Source organism: Martes martes (assembly GCF_963455335.1).
Source record: "Martes martes genome assembly, chromosome: 9".
Classification (NCBI taxonomy): Eukaryota; Metazoa; Chordata; class Mammalia; order Carnivora; family Mustelidae; genus Martes; species Martes martes.
In genome coordinates, this window is record NC_137896.1 from 28,845,703 (window position 1) to 28,865,455 (window position 19,753).

The 19,753-nt window shown below is 43.8% G+C and overlaps 1 protein-coding gene across 5 annotated transcripts in view; it reads left to right on the forward strand.

Moving 5' to 3' along the window:
- Nucleotides 1-19,753, forward strand: part of ATRN (attractin) — a 157,121-nt gene that overhangs the window by 81,653 nt on the left and 55,715 nt on the right. For all 5 annotated transcript variants that reach the window (XM_080813911.1, XM_080813912.1, XM_080813915.1 and 2 more), the window contains exons 13-22: nt 1,107-1,228; nt 2,056-2,194; nt 3,801-3,991; nt 4,269-4,488; nt 5,728-5,913; nt 6,772-7,005; nt 11,935-12,072; nt 14,651-14,744; nt 16,887-16,939; nt 19,190-19,284. In XM_080813911.1, the coding sequence (XP_080670037.1) occupies nt 1,107-1,228; nt 2,056-2,194; nt 3,801-3,991; nt 4,269-4,488; nt 5,728-5,913; nt 6,772-7,005; nt 11,935-12,072; nt 14,651-14,744; nt 16,887-16,939; nt 19,190-19,284 (1,472 nt within the window). The remainder of the gene's footprint in view (nt 1-1,106; nt 1,229-2,055; nt 2,195-3,800; nt 3,992-4,268; nt 4,489-5,727; nt 5,914-6,771; nt 7,006-11,934; nt 12,073-14,650; nt 14,745-16,886; nt 16,940-19,189; nt 19,285-19,753) is intronic.

Below are 19,753 nucleotides of genomic sequence, written 5' to 3' on the forward strand. Positions count from 1 at the left end.
AGAGTATAGGAAGCAATGTTTGATTACCATAGGTGGTTCAGTGTAAACCTCTTTGCTATGAACTCATCTCAAATGTTGCATCTCTGGTCACTCTGTTTTCTCTGTGGGTCCAGTCCTTGGGGTGGTGACAGAGGGGAGGTAGAGTAATCTAAGGAACATGCTTTGTGTATGTGGCGGAGTGGGGGGCTGGCTATCTTGTCCATGGGTTCTGCCATGTGCCATGTCCATAAGTGGATCAGTAGATCAAGCAGCATGGTTGTGTAGCCTCTCTCTTGTTGCTGACCTTGACCTGTCTAGGGTCAGTAGGAGACACAAAAGGTCTGTAGTTGCCCAGAAGTTCTCAAATTTGCACTCTTAGACTTACATACATGTATAAATTGTAGCTCAGCCTAGTGTCTCTTTTGGGGTTCTGTGGTCCTGCCTGCTTCCTCTGTCCAGATTAGTCTTGGATTTGTAGCTAGAGCAATGGCTTGGTCTTCTGCATTACTTTGTTTGCCTCTTGGGCAGCTCTTGGTGTTCATTATATCACTAATTGCTTTCTTTCCTTGGGAAGAGAAGTATTCAAAGAACCACACCTACTTCCCTTATATCTCATTGTTGTTGAATTAAATTAACTTATCTTTGTTTTTCCCTCTAGTGTACTCTTGGTACACTTGAGTGTACCAGTGGCACGGAAGTTTACAAAATACTGTTCTTTTTTTAAAATTTTTATTTATTTATTTGACAGCGAGAGAAGGAACACAAGCTGGGGGAGTGAGAGAGGGAAGCAGACTTCCTTTTGAGCCTGGGAGCCCAACGCGGGGCTCGATCCCAGTACCTTGGGATCATGACCTGAGCCAAAGGCACATGTTTAACGACTGAGCCACCCAGGCTTCTCACAAAATAGTGTTTCTTCAAATTGTTTATTTATTTCCAAATACTATTTTAACCTGAACACACCGATATGTTTTCCTGCCAGTTTTTCTTCTTTTTTTACTTCCTAACCCTTGTTACATTGTTTTTTTTCAAACCTTAGTCTTAAGGTTTGCTTAATAGCAGCTGTAATCAGCCTGTGACTTTTCTAAGGTGAAGCTGTCACAGTTGATGAGTTCTTCTTCTTTTCATAGCTCTTGACCACGACAGATGTGACCAGCACACGGATTGTTACAGCTGCACAGCCAACACCAATGACTGTCACTGGTGCAGTGACCATTGTGTCCCCGTGAACCACAGCTGCACGGAAGGCCAGGTCAGGGGCCACTTCTCAAGGGTTTCAGGGGACGAAGAAACCCCAGGGCGGGTTAGGGGTGAGATTATGGTGTGAGTCACACAAATACTGGCCCAGAGGTATTTTTCAAAACCTCCAGTGTAGTTTCAGGCTTTCTTTTAGGAAGGGATGCTATATACATCCTAATTTCGAAGGTCTTGCTAGCCACAGGATTGGTGTGTCATGTCTTAGAAGAAGGCAGGACTGTTAGTCTATGTACTCCCCACTCCCTAGGCATGGCTCTAGCTAGGTCCTCGATTCTTGGTGTGAGGCTTGTCATGGTGAGCTCACTCTACCTGTGCAAGCTTTGGGGAGCAAGTTAGGACTTGAGACTGAAGGTGAGTCAGGCAACTTAACGAAATCTCCTTGTCTTATGTTATATCATGGCTCAGTGTAATTTATGCTCACCACTTACGATTTTTTTACTTGGGTGATAGGACAGAAAAAGATACAATGACTCCGCCTCTGTAGTTTTTGACAATTTATTCTGTAAAGCAGTTCATAAAGTATGAGAGTTTTAGACTGTTCAGGAGGCATTTGAAAAGCGGCAGGTTGAACACCCCCATTTCACAGCCAAGCAGGTGAAAGCGTGATGTTTAAAAGAGCGCCTTGCCTCCTTGCTGGGTCAGGACATGTCCTGTACGGAAGATTTCAGCACACTCTTTCCACCGCAGGGCCGCCTCACCTGCATCTTATGTTTTTATTTGCAGTTTGCTTCCTCAATTAGATTTTGTTGATTTTAGTATCCTGTCCGTACCGTGAGTTCGGTCCGTGGATTAAGAGAAAGTCTTTTGTCCGCTGTGTTCTAGATCTCCATTTCCAGATATGAGAATTGTCCCAAGGATAACCCCATGTACTACTGTAACAAGAAGACCAGCTGCAGGAGCTGTGCCCTGGACCAGAACTGCCAGTGGGAGCCCCGCAATCAGGAGTGCATCGCCCTGCCCGGTAGGCCTCGTAGGGGCATCTGGGTGTGTGTGGGTCCAGAGACTTCACACACAAACACACACCCCCAACCCCAATACTGTGCAGCCTAGACTGCACCCAAGAGAGGGAACAAACTTTTTATCCATTCATTCCCCCATTCCACTATTGTGGTTATTTTTTTTAAATGAAAGTACAGTTCTTAAGCATTTGCTGCTCCTGTCCTTTGAAATAAAGTGAAGCATTATCTGCTCCTCTGGAGAATGGAATGACAGCTTGGGTCCATGTCATCGAGCCTGCTCCATTGTCCCCGCTCACCTCTGCTCTGGTCACCTAGCAATCGAAAGCAGCCGTCTTGGCAGCCGTTCTGCGGGCCACTTGGTGAAGGACACTTCTTGCCACTGGGATCAGGCTGTCAGCACCTTCTGACAAGAAGGAAGGGAGATGGTTTTCTCACCAGCAACCCCCTGAGGTGCTCTCCAGTCCTGAACACCTCAGTTTACTGCAGCTGAGGTTGAGGACGAAGAGTTGAGGGCCTCAGGCCAGCCAGCCACAGCAGAAGTTGTGTGATATATTTGCTCACCCGGCATTTCCAAGAAGGGGGACATCGGTGGTTCTGCACAGCTTCCGAAGCACGCGCACGGCAGCAGGGTCTGCCAGGCCCCTTCTCAGTGTCCTTTGGGAGTACTGGATTCGGCTTGCACGAGTGTGAGCTGCGTGTTCTTTACCTCATTGTAGCAGACTTCAGTGTACTACAGAGTACCAGAGGGTCTTGTCAGGACTCAGGTTCTAGTGCACATCGGGGGTGGGGCCCCAGAATCTGCATTTTAATGAGTAGTGACACTGATGCCACACTTGAAAGGGCACACCTTGTTTGCTCTTAAATGACCCCTTTTCTGGGGCACGTTCCACTTGCCTCACTGACTGGTCACGGGCATCGTTGGTAGTGTGTCCGGGTTACTCAGTTCTGGCAAAGTTGCCTTGCTTGTTCCCTGTCTTCCAGGAAGCATACAGAGCTTCTGTGCAGTTCGGGGCACAGAGCTGAGCTCGGTGGGTGCAGGGCAAACATAGGAGCAGATTAAAGTCTTACCCTGTTTGCTGCACCTTAGGGTTTTTTTGTTTTTTGTCTTTCTTTCTTAAAAGGATCTTTCCACCTCACTTTCAGGAAGTTTTGTACCCTTGATTTTACCTTCCACTTGATGTGAAACAATGCACCTTTGGAGACTGTCGTCCTGTTCACTCACCGACTCATTTCCATCATCTAGTTTTCTTCCCCACCCTTCCAATCTGCATATTCATTTCTCTGTTCTTAGGATTTTGGTCTTGTTTCTAATTGTTCTTCAAAAGGGGGCTTAGAAATCTGGCACTGGCACCTAAGATTTTTTTTCCCCCAATATGTAGAGCATTGACCTTAGAATATTGAGATCCAGGAAGCAGGACTGGTGAAGTCTAACATTCTTGTGTTCTGCATCAGTCCTTAGTAATGTGTTAGATGCTCACCACATCCTAGTGAGGTACTGCGGAATTCAAATCACGGAAACCTCTAAGGTTTCCGGTCATTTGAACTGATAATGTGGTAGTTTTGTGTGATTTCTAAAACTCTTTTTTTTCCCTCCCCCCTTCACAAAAGAAAATATCTGTGGCATTGGCTGGCATTTGGTTGGAAACTCCTGTTTGAAAATTACTACTGCCAAGGAGAATTATGACAATGCTAAATTGTCCTGTAGGAACCACAATGCCTTTTTGGCTTCTCTTACAACCCAGAAGAAGGTAGAATTTGTCCTTAAGCAGCTGAGGATAATGCAGTCATCACAGAGCATGGTGAGTTCACATCCTCAAAACTGAAGCTTCTGGTACCCACACTTGTACTGAACACACCCAAGCAGCTTCCCTGTGGTATGCCCGGCAGGCGGAGTACCTAGTGCATGAGTGTAGTTGAGAGAGTAAGAAGACAGTCTGTCCTAATCTGCTGTGGTTGAATTGAATGGGGCGGTTTTCCTTTATCTGTGGGGTATATGTAACCTGGTGGTTTTTACCTAGAAGGTTTTTTTGGTCAAGACATTGCTTGTATTCAAAGCTACATCTCTTCTGTCTATAGTCCAAGCTCACCTTAACCCCATGGGTTGGCCTTCGGAAGATCAACGTGTCCTACTGGTGCTGGGAAGATATGTCCCCATTCACAAATACTTTGCTACAGTGGATGCCGTCTGAGCCCAGTGATGCTGGATTCTGTGGGATCTTGTCAGAGCCCAGTACTCGGGGCTTGAAGGCTGCAACCTGCATCAACCCACTCAATGGCAGTGTCTGTGAGAGGCCTGGTGAGTCTGTGGGTGAATGACGTGTCAGTGGAAGTTCACTGAGAGACCGTAGGAGGCATGTGTGATATTCAGAGGTGTGAGATAGTCACGAAAAACAGATGGAATATTGATTCCAAGCATATGAAGCGGAGTATAGCGCAGAACTTAGAAGTGGAAGGAAACAGTCTCTGGCTGTGAATAGTATGAGCCAGAAGCATAAACAAAAATAACTAACACTACTCTAAGAACCTAACATTCTAATTAACAGTGGGATTGATGGGTTTGCTGACCATACGAAGTACTGAGAATTGCTCTGAAAGGCGAATGTCTTAAAGTTGGCAGAGAAATGCTGTGGAAGCAGGAACAAAAAATGCAAAGAAAAGATCAGAAAAGCAAGCAGGTCACTGCAGGGGACAGTGGACAGAAAGCATCAGTGGGGAGAAGAATGGGGAGAGCAGTCATAGGACAGAAAGCAGAAGCTGACCTGAACGGCGCTAACGCTGTGGGAGGGTCTGAGGAGCAAGCGCTGAGTCGATTCTCAGATTCACAGCTCCCCTGTGGGCTGCCTTCAGGCCTCCCGTGGGCAGGCACAGGCAGCATCTGCAGCATGCAGACAAGCCGAGATAAGCATCTTGGCCTACAGAGGGACTCACTTGCAGTAGGTGGAATTTTGTGCGCACTTTTTGGGAGGCTGGATGCCATTGACATCGTGTCTCATTTTAGGAAGGTATTCCAAGTCATCCATGGAGTACAGGGTGGAGAAAAGAATTCATAGCCCTGAAAGAGTCCTCTTAAAATACGGTTTCTAAGCTTCCTGTAGAGGAGCATTTCAGCCATTTTGGGTCCTGAATGCTTTGGTGCATTTAATGCATGCTGTGGTCCCTCTTGCCCCCAGATATACAAAGATACAATTTTTCATGTTCAGGTGGGTCATAAAACCCCTGAAGGTCATCTTGAGTCCCATATACTGCAAAGAGCTTTAGAACTGCTTCGCTTCTGGAAAGATTCGCTTGTTCCCTCGTGTCTGTCCTTAATGCTCTTTGAAAAGAAAGAGAAACGGTTATTTCTCCTAAGTGTGTGGATATACTTGACCAGCCCAGTACCTGGTGACTCCTGTGTTTTCGGTTTTCTCCTACATTAACTGTAGCCCCTTGATTTGATTTCATGACCTACTAGTGGGTCACAGCCCATCCCAAAAAGCCTTTGACCTTGGCCAGCGTAGCAGGAGCACTAAGTGTCTCTGTTGGATTTGCTTCCCAGCGAACCACAGCGCCAAGCAGTGCCGGACGCCGTGTGCCCTGCGGACGGCATGTGGGGAATGCACCAGCGGCAGCTCTGAGTGCATGTGGTGCAGCAACATGAAGCAGTGCGTGGATTCCAACGCCTATGTGGCCTCCTTCCCTTTCGGCCAGTGTATGGAGTGGTACACCATGAGCAGCTGCCCCCGTAAGTGGAAGGGTGCAGCTCCTGCTGGGGGGCCGTGCCATCAGCCTCTGAACCTCTTAGGGACAAGACCGGAGACTGCCTGAAGAGAGGAAAGGAGAACCTTCGCACACAGTCCAGCACTGGTGGGGCACCGCCACCGTCCCACCCCCCCGCCGGCCCCCGCTGGTTAAGTGTCTGGCTCTTGATTTCAGCTCACGGCATGATCTCAGGGTCATGAGATAGAGCCCCTTGTCAGGCTCCGTGCTCAGTGGGGTGCCTGCTTGAGATACTCTCCCTCTGCCCCCCCCCACTCATTCTCTCTCTTTCTCTCTCTCTGTCTCAAATAAATAAATCTTAAAAAAAAAAAAAAAAGAGAGAGAATCAAGCCCTGTGGGACAGAGCACGGAGTATAGAAACAGCTTGCCCAGCTTCAGCATCGAATTGCTCAATCCATGTAATGTCTCCACATCTTCCTCTCCTGATTCGTGAAATAAGTGCTTTCTGGTAGATGACCGCTAAGGTCCCTTCTGCCTCTACATCTTGGGATTGACAGAGGAGGGGAGGAGCCCCTGTTCTATGTTGGGCAAGCTATTGGGCTCTTTAAATTTTTTGTGTCATTTAAGAAATCCCCTTAGAATAGGAATTTTTGACAGAATAGTCTGTTTAAATAAAAGGTAATTTAGGGGTGCCTGGGTGTCCCATTCGGAAGAGCATGCATCTCTTGATCTCAAGGTTGTGAGCTCAAGCCCCACGTTGGGTGTAGAGAGTACTTAAATAAATAAATTAACTAATTTTAAAAAGCTTTTTAAAAAGGTAATTTAGATATAATGAATTCAAAGCTGCATGCTGTAGTGGACTGTAACTTGTGTTCTTTTACAGCTGAAAATTGTTCAGGCTATTGTACCTGCAGCCATTGCCTGGAGCAGCCAGGCTGCGGCTGGTGCACTGATCCCAGCAACACTGGCAAAGGCAAATGCATAGAGGGCTCCTATAAAGGACCAGTGAAGATGCCTTCTCAGGCCCCTGCAGGGAATTCCTACCCACAGCCCCTTCTTAATGCCAGCATGTGCCTGGAGGACAGCAGATACAACTGGTCTTTCATTCATTGTCCAGGTAAGATGCCTTGTGTATCCAAAATCAAGTGTTCTGCTACTTATTTACAAAGACTAAAACTTTGAAAGCTACATTATTTATATGAATTTCCTTTAGGAAAAAAAAATGTAACAGACCATTTTAGAAGAAATAGTTTTGCATGAAAAATATACACATATTTTTTTCATGGAAAATATTTTTAATGTCAGTTCATGAAAACACAGGAGTTCAAGTGAGGTGTTTTGCTTTCACTGTGAAAGTATTGAAGTATGTTCGTTATGAACAAATATTGCAGATTTAGAGAAAATAAAAACTGAAATTCTTCTCCAGTTCTTCAGAGAAGTAAAAACTTTTAATGGTTTAATATAGACACTGTCTATTTTAAAAATAGAAAATACTGTGCTGTATAGGATTAATATATATTGTTCTGTAGTTTGCTTTTTACTGAAAAATAGGTTATGGCAGTCTTTAGGGGGAAAATGAAAAACAAAACTCCTACCAACCCAGAAATTCCTCTCCACAAATGTAGAAAAAAAGGAAAACAGTTTTATTTTGAATAAGCATCAAACCAGACTGTTGTGTACCCTACAGGCAACCCACTAATGAGATTGCAAAAACAGAGAGAAATCTCACCCTTTTAAATAGCCAGGCATATACAATCCATTACATAAATGTTTTGAAGATGAATGATAACTTGCCCTCATATGAGAGGATTTGACAGCACCGTTTGCTGTACCATCGTTCATAGTTTATCCTGAATTTACTTGGTAATTGGGGTGGCCACCTGTTGTTAGTTAATTGCCTTTATAAAAAAAAAAAAAATCCTGTATCTTTATGGCAAGCAGGTGGTTACACTTGGCACAAAGGCACCCAGACTGAATTCCCAAAGTGACAGGGATATAGAGCACTGCCTTCCTTGATGTTTACATTTCAAAGTGATGGCTCCCAGGCCCTCAAGGAAAACATTCCTGGATTATTGTGCTGACAAGAGGTTTATTGAGGTATTTTTAAAAAGATTTACATAATATATATATCAAAGGAACAGAGACAGGATTTGTAAATACAGGTTTTTCTTATAAACTCTAAGAATAGGGAGAGGGGAAAAGGTCCCTATCCCTTTTGGCAAGAGGAAAATTAAGCCTGTCTGCCTCCTCTCCCTCCTTCCCTCGTCCTACTCTCCCTCTGCTCCCTTCTCCTCCTTTCTTCCAGTGATTGGTGCCAGAAGGAATAGACTGTGAATTGGCCTAAAGCCTGGCTCTATCCCTGCTGGGGATGCTAAGAGATGGGCCTTTGATTCAGACTTTCAGTAAATACTCGGGAATATGCCGATGGGTCTCCAGAATACGGGGGAGAGAGGGGGTTAGGCAGGTGCAAACACCCCCAGGAGGTTAGCGGGTAGGAACATCTCCAGGAGTCTGACAGTGCCACCGACAATAAGGCTCTTTGTGAGGACTTCTGTAAGGGAAAGACCACGGGGAGCAACGGTAAAAGGCAAGAGACAGGCTGGGGGAACCTGTCTGCAGTGTGTATAATAAGTGATTATCATCCTGAGTGTGCAAACCTCTGCCCTCCAGAAGAAAGCACTGTCAGCTCAGTAGAAAAAGTGGGTGAAGGATGTAAAGAAGTCTTTTTCAGAAAAGGAAGCAGAGCACGGAAATGTAAAATAAGAAACCAGTCTTTTCTCTCCAAACAATTAAATTTTCTGTGTTCTCTTTTTTCCTCTCTAAGATGTCAAAGGATCTGTCATTCTGTTTCTAATCTACTAGTTTAACTCATGAAGTATTTAAGTCTGTGCATTTTTATTAATATCAAGACTATATGAGGTGAAATGGCAACCCACAGAGTGGGAGAAAATATTCGCAAATCATATTCAGTATCTGGTAAGAGTCTAATGTCCAGAATATGTAAAGAACTCTTAAAACTCCACAGTAAAAAGACAGCCCAATTAAGAAATGGGTAAAAGATTGAAATAGACAAGAAGATACACAAATGGCCAATAAGCACAAGAAAAGATGCTCAACAACATTCAAGAAATTGGAACCCTCACACATTGCTGGAAGGAAAGTAAGCTGGTGTGGCCACTTTGGAAAACAGTTTGGCAGCTTCTCAAAAAGTTAAACATAGAGTGCTCATATGGCCCAGTATATGCCCAGGAGAATTGAAAACATATGTCCACGCAGAAACTTCCAGTGAATGCTTATAGCAGCATTATTCATAATAGACAAAAATGGAAACAACCCAGTGCCTGTCAAGTGGCGAATGGATAAACATGATGTGATACATTCATATGATGGACATTGCTAAGCGATAAAAGGGGTGAATGGAGTGGTGTAGTCTGCGACACCGATGAGCCTCAAAAGCCTGCTATGTAAAGGCAGTCCCATGCAAAGACTGCATGTTGTATGATACCATTTATGTGAGACGTCTGAAAAAGAGCAAACACACAAAAAGAGCAAACACACGGACACAAAAAAGAGCTCAGCGATCGCCTAGGCCAGGGGGTAGACATGAGCGGAAATGGGCACAGGGTTTTCTGAAGTAGCGGTGCCATGTCTCACCCTCCCTGGCCAGCCTGAAAAGATTGAGACTTCTCCACGTGCTCATCAGTACTTGTATCTGTTATTTTTTTGTTTGGGGGGGACTTTGTTTTTGTTTTTTAATAGATGTTGTAGTGTGTGAGAAGTGGTATCTCTGGTTTTGATTTACATTTCTTTAATGACTGATAAAGTCGAGCAGCTGAAGGCCATCTGTGTCTTCTCTGGAGAAATGTCTCTTTGAATTCTCTGCCCATTTTTTTTTAAAAGATTTTATTTATGTATTTGACAGAGAGAGAGAGATCACAAGCAGGCATAGAGACAGGGAGAGGGGGAAGCAGGCTCCCTGCTAAGCAGAGAGCCCGATGCGGTGCTTGATCCCCGGACCCTGGAATCATGACCCGAGCCGAAGGCAGAGGCTTAACCCACTGAACCACTCAGGCACCCCTCTTTGCCTATTTTTAAATTGTGTATTTGTCTGTTAATTATTGACTCATAGAATTCTTTTTTTTTAAACAATTTTTTAAAAGATTTTATTTATTTGACAGACAGCAATCATAAGTAGGCAGAGAGGCAGGCGGGGGTGGGGGGCAGGCAGGGGGTGGGGGGCAGGCAGGGGGTGGGGCAGGCTCCCCGCTGAGCAGAGAGTCAGATGCGGGGCTCGATCCCATGACCCTGGGATCATGACCCTGGGATCATGACCCGAGCTGAAGGCAGAGGCTTAATAAGCCACTGAGCCACCCAGGCGCCCCAACTCATAGAATTCTTTATGAAGTCTAGATACAAGTTCTTATTGACTATATGATTTCCAAATATTTTTTCCCATTCTGAGGGTTTCTTTTTACTTTTTTGGTTGTATCTTTTGAAATATAAAAGTTCTAAATTTTCTAAATCCAGGGCATTGGTGTTTTCTTTTATCCCATGTGTTTTTGGTATTGTATCTAAGAAATCAGTGCATAGCTAACTCAAGATCACAAAGATTTACTCCTATCTCTTCTTTTTAAAGTTTCATAGATTTTCTCTTATATTTAGGTCCATCAGCCCTTTGGGGTTTATTTTTGTATGGGGTGGGAGGTTAAACAGACGCGTAACTGGTCAGGAGGCACTTCCTGCTGTCTGCCACTCCCCCGAGGCTTGCTCTGTCTCCCAGCCCCAACTGGATTTTTTCAGGTGTCCATTGGTAACGAGCATCTAGTCACTTCAGCTGTCCCCTCCTTCTGCACTAGAAGACAGATGTCTCAACTCCCTTTTCTATCAGATTGACACCGTCTGTTTTATAATTTCTAGAAATTGCTCAGTAATTCAGAAGTATTTCTCAATATATCTGATAGCACCTTTTCCTCTTATCCCATATTGCTGTGGGTTTATATATATATATATATATATATACACACACACACACACACACATACATAGTTATTCACCTTCACAGGAACGATGTGCATATCCCACACCTCTTAAGTATTTTTGGTGCAATAATAACTGCTATGTAGACTTACAGTCTATATAGAACAAGTCAAAAGGTTAGTCAAAGCTAATACTATGGGTGCATTATGCTCCTCACACAATATTACGTGTTAGTAGTATCTCAGTAAAGCTGGGGGACAAAGATTTACAGAGTCAGATCTTCTGCCTGCAGTGTAGATTGTGCGCTCTGGTCCTACTGGAGTCTGCAGTGCACAGCCTAACCAGCTGTCCTAAGCAGTCCTGAGAGGTCCACCTTTCATATACCTTTCTGGTTGTAAGGTCCTATGTGCGTTAAGAATCTTACTAATTCCACTTGTGGGAATGTTTTTATATATAAAGATGGTAATTTTTCTAAAAAAAGGAAAATTGAAGACAAACTAAATATCAGAATGTAAGGGAATGGTTAAGTAACTGTTAGGATTCATAGACATCATTCTGCCATTTAAGGTTTTATTTATGATAGATAAAATAACATGGTAAAGTAATTGTGCTGTAAGTAAAAAAAAAATCAAAGTTGAGTATTAATATAAGCACAACTGTGTAAAACTATATAGAAAAAATAAATTTCTTGAACTAAAAATCCCAAATATGCGCAGTGATCTCTGTATGGTGCAATTGAAAGTGATTTTCCCCTCTTCCTTAATATTTTTTAAATTTACTATCATGAACATGCATTATTTTTATGAACAACAAAATTTTTTTTAAGGGCTATAGATTCTCACCCTGTTGTGGTGTATTTCTGATTTTCCTGGACTAGTCCTGTATAGATGTTTTTATCTTATTTTTCCAACTCGTTTTTATTGGGCCAGTTTTGATGATTTTATCTTTAGAGGTAATAAAGAACTTAAATAGATAGTGCAGATAAATCTCATGGAATTTACTCCACTCTGTTCTATCATGGGACAGTCCCCTTAAAATGCCTTTTTTTAAAAAACGCTTCCTTTTCCAGCATGCCAGTGCAATGGCCACAGCAAGTGCATTAATCAGAGTATCTGTGAGAAGTGTGAGAACCTGACTACAGGCAAGCACTGCGAGACCTGCATATCTGGCTTCTATGGTGACCCCACCAACGGGGGAAGGTGTCAGCGTAAGTAAATCCCTCAGGGTTACCGATTGCAGACCAGCTGGAACGCTGCAGACCAGCTGGAACGCGGTGCCTCTGTTTGACTTGATTATCTAGGAGGACAGAAGCCACTTCGTTTTGGATACTGCCTTTGTTGTCATGCTTGTCAGGAGCTCAGCTAAGCCTGGAAGAGAGTGAGCAGAGCTGCCAAGTATCAGAGTAGCCAGTTAACGCCAACAAGCTGAAAATGGAAGAGTTAAGCCTTTAATCACTTACTGTGGTGGTAAAGCAAGAAGCTTAAGCTTAAACCCAAGAAAGCTCTGAGTCCCCACGTTTCCTTTCCCTCCAGGACTGGATGTTGGTTGAGCGTTAGGTGGGTCAGCACAGAGGTGGGGAGAGCCCTGGGCAGAAGGCTCCAGCAAAAACCTGTCATGGGCGCTGGAGAGGGGAGGGAGAGGGAGGGTGGTGGGGACTGAGAGTGGGGATGGCGTCTTCAGGGCTCCCCCACCCCTCCCCCCATCATCCCATCCTGAGGACGCTTGAGAACGCTCAGCAAAGATCCCGAAGAAGATCTGCCCAAGGCCCAGATAAAGAGACTCAGGAACAAAGGTGCCTGTGCTAGGAATGCAAACATGTGATGGAACATGGCTGACTTGGGGAGTGGATTGCCCGAGACTGTGACCGCAGCTTTCCCTCAGAGACCGCCCCCAGGCACAGGAGACCTGCTGGTTAAGCCTAGCTTTTGGCTTGTGGTCGGGTCCAAAAAAAATCACACATGGGGTTTTAACCAGTAGCTGGATTCCTCAGTACATCGTGTGTGTGTGTGTGTGTGTGTGTGTGTGTGTGTGTGTGTGTTTATATTATACATATCTATAAATGTAATATAAAATATTTTTATAATATATATATAATATATAATATAATAAATATTATATATAATATATAATATAATAAAATATTTTTTAATTTATTCAACAGAGAGAGAGAAAGAGAGGTGCACAAGCAAGGGGAAGGGGCAGAGGGAGAGGGGGAGGGAGAAGCAGGCTCCCCACTGAGCAGAGCCCAACGCGGGTCTCGATCCCAAGACCCTAAGATCATGATCTGAGCCGAAGGCAGATGCTTAGCTGACTGAGCCACCCAGGTGCCTCACTTCTAGTATATTTTGAAGATTTAAATAGCTCTGTTTCTGTATGATGTCAAATAGATTCCTGTAAGCAAGGACTTTTTTGTGTTAGACATAAATTAATACATTTTTTTAAATGACCAGTGAGGCTGGTGAACTGCTTTTTGGCTCGTTCTTACTTCCAGTGGGAAGACCTTTCAGGTTCTGAGTAGGAAAATAAATAAGGAAGTAAAATCTTTACCTCGTCCCCACATGCCACCTCCAGACTCCTTAGCATGGCCCTTGAGAATTGATCCCAGAGCAACCAAGAGAGAGCTGGCAATGTATCCCTTAACTTCTCTGGGATTCAGTTTCCTCATCCATAAAATGGGGATAAAAGGATGGTGGTCGAGACGGAAGCGGTCAGAGCAGTGCATGACGTGTAGTGAGTGCTCAGGAAGTGTGGGTGGTTACTAGTACTCTTGTGCTGCCATTGCCCCCCACTCTTCAAGAACGTTTCTGGCTCAGATTGAAAGGTCTTGAGTAAAAATATTTTCCTCACACTTTGTGACTGGACTTCATACATTTGACAGTAATCATAGGACCCCATGCCCGTGGCCCTCAACACGTGGGTGCTCGTTTCTGCAGAGGCTACAGAGAAGGCCAGGTGCAAGTCCTGCCGGGCCTCTGAAACACTGACCTGCCACTGTGATCTCACCTCACTTCTGAGCCCTGCTGGGGTTTGAAACACGGCCTCGGTGGCTCAGGCACCTCATCGGAGGCTGAGCCCTGCTGGGGTTTGAAACACGGCCTCGGGGGCACCTGGGTGGCTCAGTGGTTTAGGCCTCTGCCTTCGGCTCAGGTCATGATCTCGGGGTCCTGGGATCGAGCCCCACATCGGGCTCTCTGCTCAGCGGGGAGCCTGCTTCCCCCCCTCTCTCTGTCTGCCTCTCTGCCTAGCTCTGATTTCTCTCTGTCAAATAAATTTAAAAAAAAAAAAAAAAAAAAAAAGAATGAAACACGGCCTCGGTGGCTCAGGCACCTCATCGGAGGCTGAGTGCAGCCAGACCAAGCCTCCCACTGAGGGGCGGTTATTGCTCAGAGCATCTCCTTGGGGCAGGGACTGAGTCAGTGCCCCTGTACCCTGTGCCTGGCACACGAGAGATGCTTCATAAATATTTACCGAATGAATGAGTCATAATAGTGAAAAACAGCCTATTGAGAAGATCAAAATAGATCCAAATGGTTGCTTCAGATGGCAGTAGAAGCCAGCACTCTCTTTCCTCCTGTCCTTGGACTCTGGTTCTTTTCATGTTGCTCTTACATTATTTGAGATAAATCGTTAGCTGGAAAACTTGAATCTTAGCCTTTAAGTGCTTTCATTCTAATGTCTTCCCTATCAAATCCAGTTCAGATAAAATTATGTGTTTTAGGAAAAGTCTGTGATAGTGGTGATCTTTCAAGCCAGTCGTGACTTCCATTCCTTTTCCTTCTCCCCAGCATGCAAGTGCAACGGGCACGCATCGCTGTGTAACACCAACACGGGCAAGTGCTTCTGCACCACCAAGGGTGTCAAGGGGGACGAGTGCCAGCTGTGAGTACCACACTCCTTCCACAGGCCACACATGGGTTTAGTGACTGACAGCCAGGCCAGCTGGGTCTGTACCACCAGGGAGGCCAAGGAACTATGATGCTGCTGGACCACAGGAGCCACCCCTTCCCTGTGCCCTTTTGTTATGGGCTCTGGGAGGGATCCCCAGGTTGATGAGTTTGGAATTCTACCTTTTCTACTTCAGGCAGGTCTAATTCGGTCAGCCTCCATACTGAGGAGGTTCAGCAGCAATTCCTTGATGACTCCTTAGGTCACAATTTTATGTTTGAGTGGCACTGACTGCATTGCTGACTTGGATCAGTCTTACCTTCAACCACTGTTCAATTTTTGTCACATCAGGAGATTGTAACCTTTCCCGAGAAAGAGCTGGAAGACTTGGTATTCCAGGACAGTGTTTTATTTAGCATTTTGGTTGTCTGTTGGTGGAGCTGATCCCCTGGCCTTTAACACATCCCTCCTGTTCTAGCATTTTCCTTGGTGAAGTCTGCTAGACATCTTCCAGGGAAGAGTCTGGGGTTCCCATCCGTGAGGAGGCAAACAGCGTCAGACATACATGGAGTTTTAGCCCTGGCTCTGCCTCCAAGAAGCAGGGCACTCTTGAGACAAATCATTTAACTGCTCTGAGCCTTAGTTTCCCTGTCCATCGATAGCAGTACTAGCAATAATTGTTTTTAGTGTCCTGGTGAGTTGGAACTAGAGATTGTTCCCCGACAAATATATACCGGTTTGCCACACTAGGAAACCTCATAAAACACAAGGACCAGCTTTACTCATTCTCTCAAGAAGAGACTTGAGAGAGAGATCAATCATAGTAGTATCACAACATTGAGCTGAGACAAGCAGATATATCACTGTAAACTTTTTCTCAAAAAACACCAGTAGTAAGGTCACCAGTGACTTTGATAGTGATGCTCAAGGAAGGAGTTGCTCTGTCTACATTTTACAGTTTACACCACTGGGCACGTTTACTGGTTTTATGATGCCTTAAAGCCAATACGTGAAGAAATGTCTAATCAAATATTAAGTCTATTAAATCAAAGATTAAGTCCATTAATGTCTAATCAAAGATTGGCTTTTGGACCTAGGTTCCTTTAGACAGAACAATATAATAGAGCAGAATTAATCACTCCTGCCCTCAGTTAGGCATGCAGTAATGAAATGAGGTGTAGGTCCAGTGAAAGACTTTTTCTTCAAGAGATTTTAGATATAAGCAAGTGCTAAGAATCACCCTGGATCCAAGGACACAATATCATGTATGATTTATCCGGGAAAAGTGCTTGACCCAAGCTTTCCCCACCTTCATAATAGCTCTTAGCTCCTGGGCCTGCCAGTATAAATGGCCTTGTGAAGTGGGAGACTGCATTTTGCTGATGTTCACAGATCATGTTTGTGGGGGAAAGTAATGATTCTTTTTTAGTAGAACTTATTTTTCTCTCCAGACTGGTGAACGATGTTCAAGGACTTTTTTTTTTTTTTTTTTTTTAAGATTTTCTTTCTTTATTTGACAGACAGAGATCACAAGTAGGCAGAGAGAGAGAGGGGAGGAAGCAGGCTCCCCGCTGAGCAGAGAGCCCGATGCGGGGCTCGATCCCAGCACCCTGGGATCATGACCTGAGCCGAAGGCAGAGGCTTTAACCCACTGAGCCACCCAGGCGCCCCAAGGACTTTTTTTTTTTTTAAAGTGAAAGTGATTCTCAATGTTTAGCCTTTTCTTATTTTTAAAGAATGGCTCAGTTTTATCCAGGGAGAACGGGAAGGAAGTGAGAAAAGGATATTTGAAAAATGTTTTAACTTCACTTTTAGAGGAATATTTAGTCCACACAAAAGTTGAAGTGTGTTTTTCATGATAATAAGTAGGATCTAGATTTATTACATTTGGATTTGTCTCTGTGCTTTGGCAAATGTTTGTCAGTTGGAACGGTGTGAAGTGCTGGGAGGTCGGTGCTCAGCATGAACGCAGACTCCTCAGCCTGCCTGATCTGAGTGACCGGGAAGAATGTGATTATCCTGACTCACACTTGTTTGTAATGTAATTTTATAGGAAAGGATCCACGTGGTTTTAAGATGAATGTAGATTCTGTTTTAACTATTGATAGAAAATAATCTTCATTTTTATCCCCCTAGATGCGAGGTAGAAAATCGATACCAGGGAAATCCTCTCAAAGGAACATGTTATTGTAAGTGTTTTCGCAATTCATATTTGTCTAGAAGCAAAGTAGTTCAATAAAACTTTGTTATTTACTTTAACACGGTTTGAGAATGGTAAGTGCTATGAGAATATAGCCCTTTGTGGAAATGTGTCCTAATTTGATGTGTTTCCATTCTGTTACACTTACTGCATATAGGAACACCATTTGAAGCTGTGTTAATTATGGTTGTGGTTTATGTTAATATGTCCATAGCAGATATCAGGGGAGAAAACAGAAATACACACCTCTGGCTTTCCTCATTTATGTTCTCTTGAAACCTAATTTCATTTGCCATTACCTGGTTGGGGTCAACATATTGCACATTCAGGATGTAGGTCAGAAACCTTTTTTTTTTTTTTAGGTTTTATTTATTTAGAGAGCACGAGCAGGGGGAGGGGCAGAGGGAGAGAAAGAATCTCCAGCAGACTCCATGCTGCGTGTGGAACCAGACGTGGGACTTGATGCCACCACCTGAGATTACAACCTGAGCTGAAATCAAGAGTTGGTTGCACAACCAGCTGAGCCACCACATGCCCCCAGAAACAATTCTCTCTCTCTTTTTTTTTTTTTTCAAGATTTATTTATTTATTTTAGAGATAGTGAGAGAGAGAGAGATAGTCAGGGGGAGCAGAAGGAAAGGGAGAAGCCGCTGAGCCCAAGGGAGGGCTCAGTCTCATGACGCTGAGATCATGAGTTGAAACCAAGAGTCAGACACTTAACCAGCTGAGCCACCCAGCCATCAGGTGCCCCACCATATCAGTGAATTTTTTGTAATCTGGTATGCTGTAACTTACCTATCTTGAAAAAATAAAGCCGATACCAAATACCAGGTTTTTGCAATGATAGCGGAAACTAGAGCCTTTCTGTACAACCTTCATCCGTTTTTGTGGGAATATAAAAAGGTGTAGGCATTTTGGCAGAACCACTTGGCAGTTTTTTAAATAGTTAAAAATAAACTCACCAACAGCTCTCCATTTCCCTCTTCCCTTAGCCCCTCGCAGTCACCATTCTGTTTTCTGTTTCTATAATGTTGACTACTCTAGGTACCTCATGTAAGTACTGTCATTTAGTACAGGTCTTTTGTGACTGGCTTATTTCATTTGTCATCGTGTCTTCAAGGTTGTTGCAGGTTGTAGTGTATGTCAGAGTTTCCTTCCTTTTTAATATTCCACTTTATGTATACTACTGATGGACCGTAGGGTTGCTACCGTCTTTTCACTGTTGTGACTAATAGCTATGAGGTTCGGCTGCTATGAACATGGTATACAAGTATCTCTTTCAGTTCTTTGGGTACGTACTGCAAAGTAGAATTGCTGGATCATTTGGTAATTCTGTCTTTAATTTTTTGAGAAACTACCATACTGTTTTCTACATTAGTCGCACCATTTCACGTTCCTACTAGCAGTGCGCAAGGTTTCCGGTTTCTCCACATGCCCAGCAACACTTATTATCTCATGTTTATTTGATAGTAGCCATCCTACCATGCGTGAGGTGGTATCTCATTGTGGTTTTTTAACTGATTGGTATTTTCCTAATGATTAATGATGTTGAGCATCTTTTCGTGTGCTTACTGGCCATTTGTATATCTTCTTGGGAGAAATATCTATTCAACTCCTCTGTCCCATTTTTAAGTCAGGTTGTCGAGTTTTACAATGGACTTTTTAGAATTAAAGTATACCATCTTTAGGCAGCTCTTTCTGCTTACAGGTCCTGTTCCTGTGCTTGAATAAAACCACCTTTTTGTACCGAAAAAAAATTATACCATCTTTGTCCAGTAGGCTCTCTTTAAAGCTATTTTCTTTTGCTACATCACTTTAGTCTTTGAATGCTTTGTTGCTTTCAAGAACAAGATAATCAAGGCGCATATTCCTTGCTACAGATCTTGGGATCAACCATTTTTCCATGGGGTCTTGGTTTCTTCTTTTCCATTAATTTGTAACTTTGTATCCTTAAGCAAAACCTAATGTGTTATAGAGGTGCAATTAATATTTGTAGGTGAGTTAGATTGGAGCCGAAAATCTTAACCAGCGTCTTGATGTAAGAAGAGTTTGGTAGCTTAGTCCAAATAAAATGATACTGCCCACTTGACTGCCTTTGAAAAGCTTTCCACTCCCCAGGTATAAGTGAGCTAGAAGTGTTTCCTGGCTATTGAATATTTTTAAGGAAATCAATCTGTATCTCTAGAGACCTATTCCGTTTTGTTTTGATTTTTAAATACACATTTCTTTCTTTCTGTAGATACTCTTCTCATTGACTATCAGTTCACCTTTAGCCTATCCCAGGAAGATGACCGCTATTACACAGCCATCAATTTTGTGGCTACCCCTGATGAAGTAAGATTTTAAAAGTTTTCTTGCTTTGTTTTAAATTCATGTGCATCTTTTTCTTGATATTTATGGGTAGAAACATTGGCAGTGATCTCCAGAGTAGAGTACACAGAACTGTTTAGAGGTGCAGGAAAGAAATGTTAGAAGCTACCCTTTATCTCCTCTCCACCTCAAAGGCAAGAATGATGTTGTTAAGGTTTACCAGGCTCTGACACCCAGACTGACTGACTCTACACATAAACTTGGTTTGCCCATCAGCTCATCACAGCCCCCACAGAAAAGGAGAGAAGACTGCAGGGGGATGTCCCTGATCAGAGGGGCACATGGCAGGGCCCAGATTTACTCTCTCAGAATGGACCAGAGGCTTAACGAGTACCTGCAAAGAAACTGCAGATTGAAGTTAATGCCACTGATGCCTGGGAGCCCACAGAGGAGATTCTTCTGTGCCTATAGGAAGTTGTTGGCCTTACTGGGA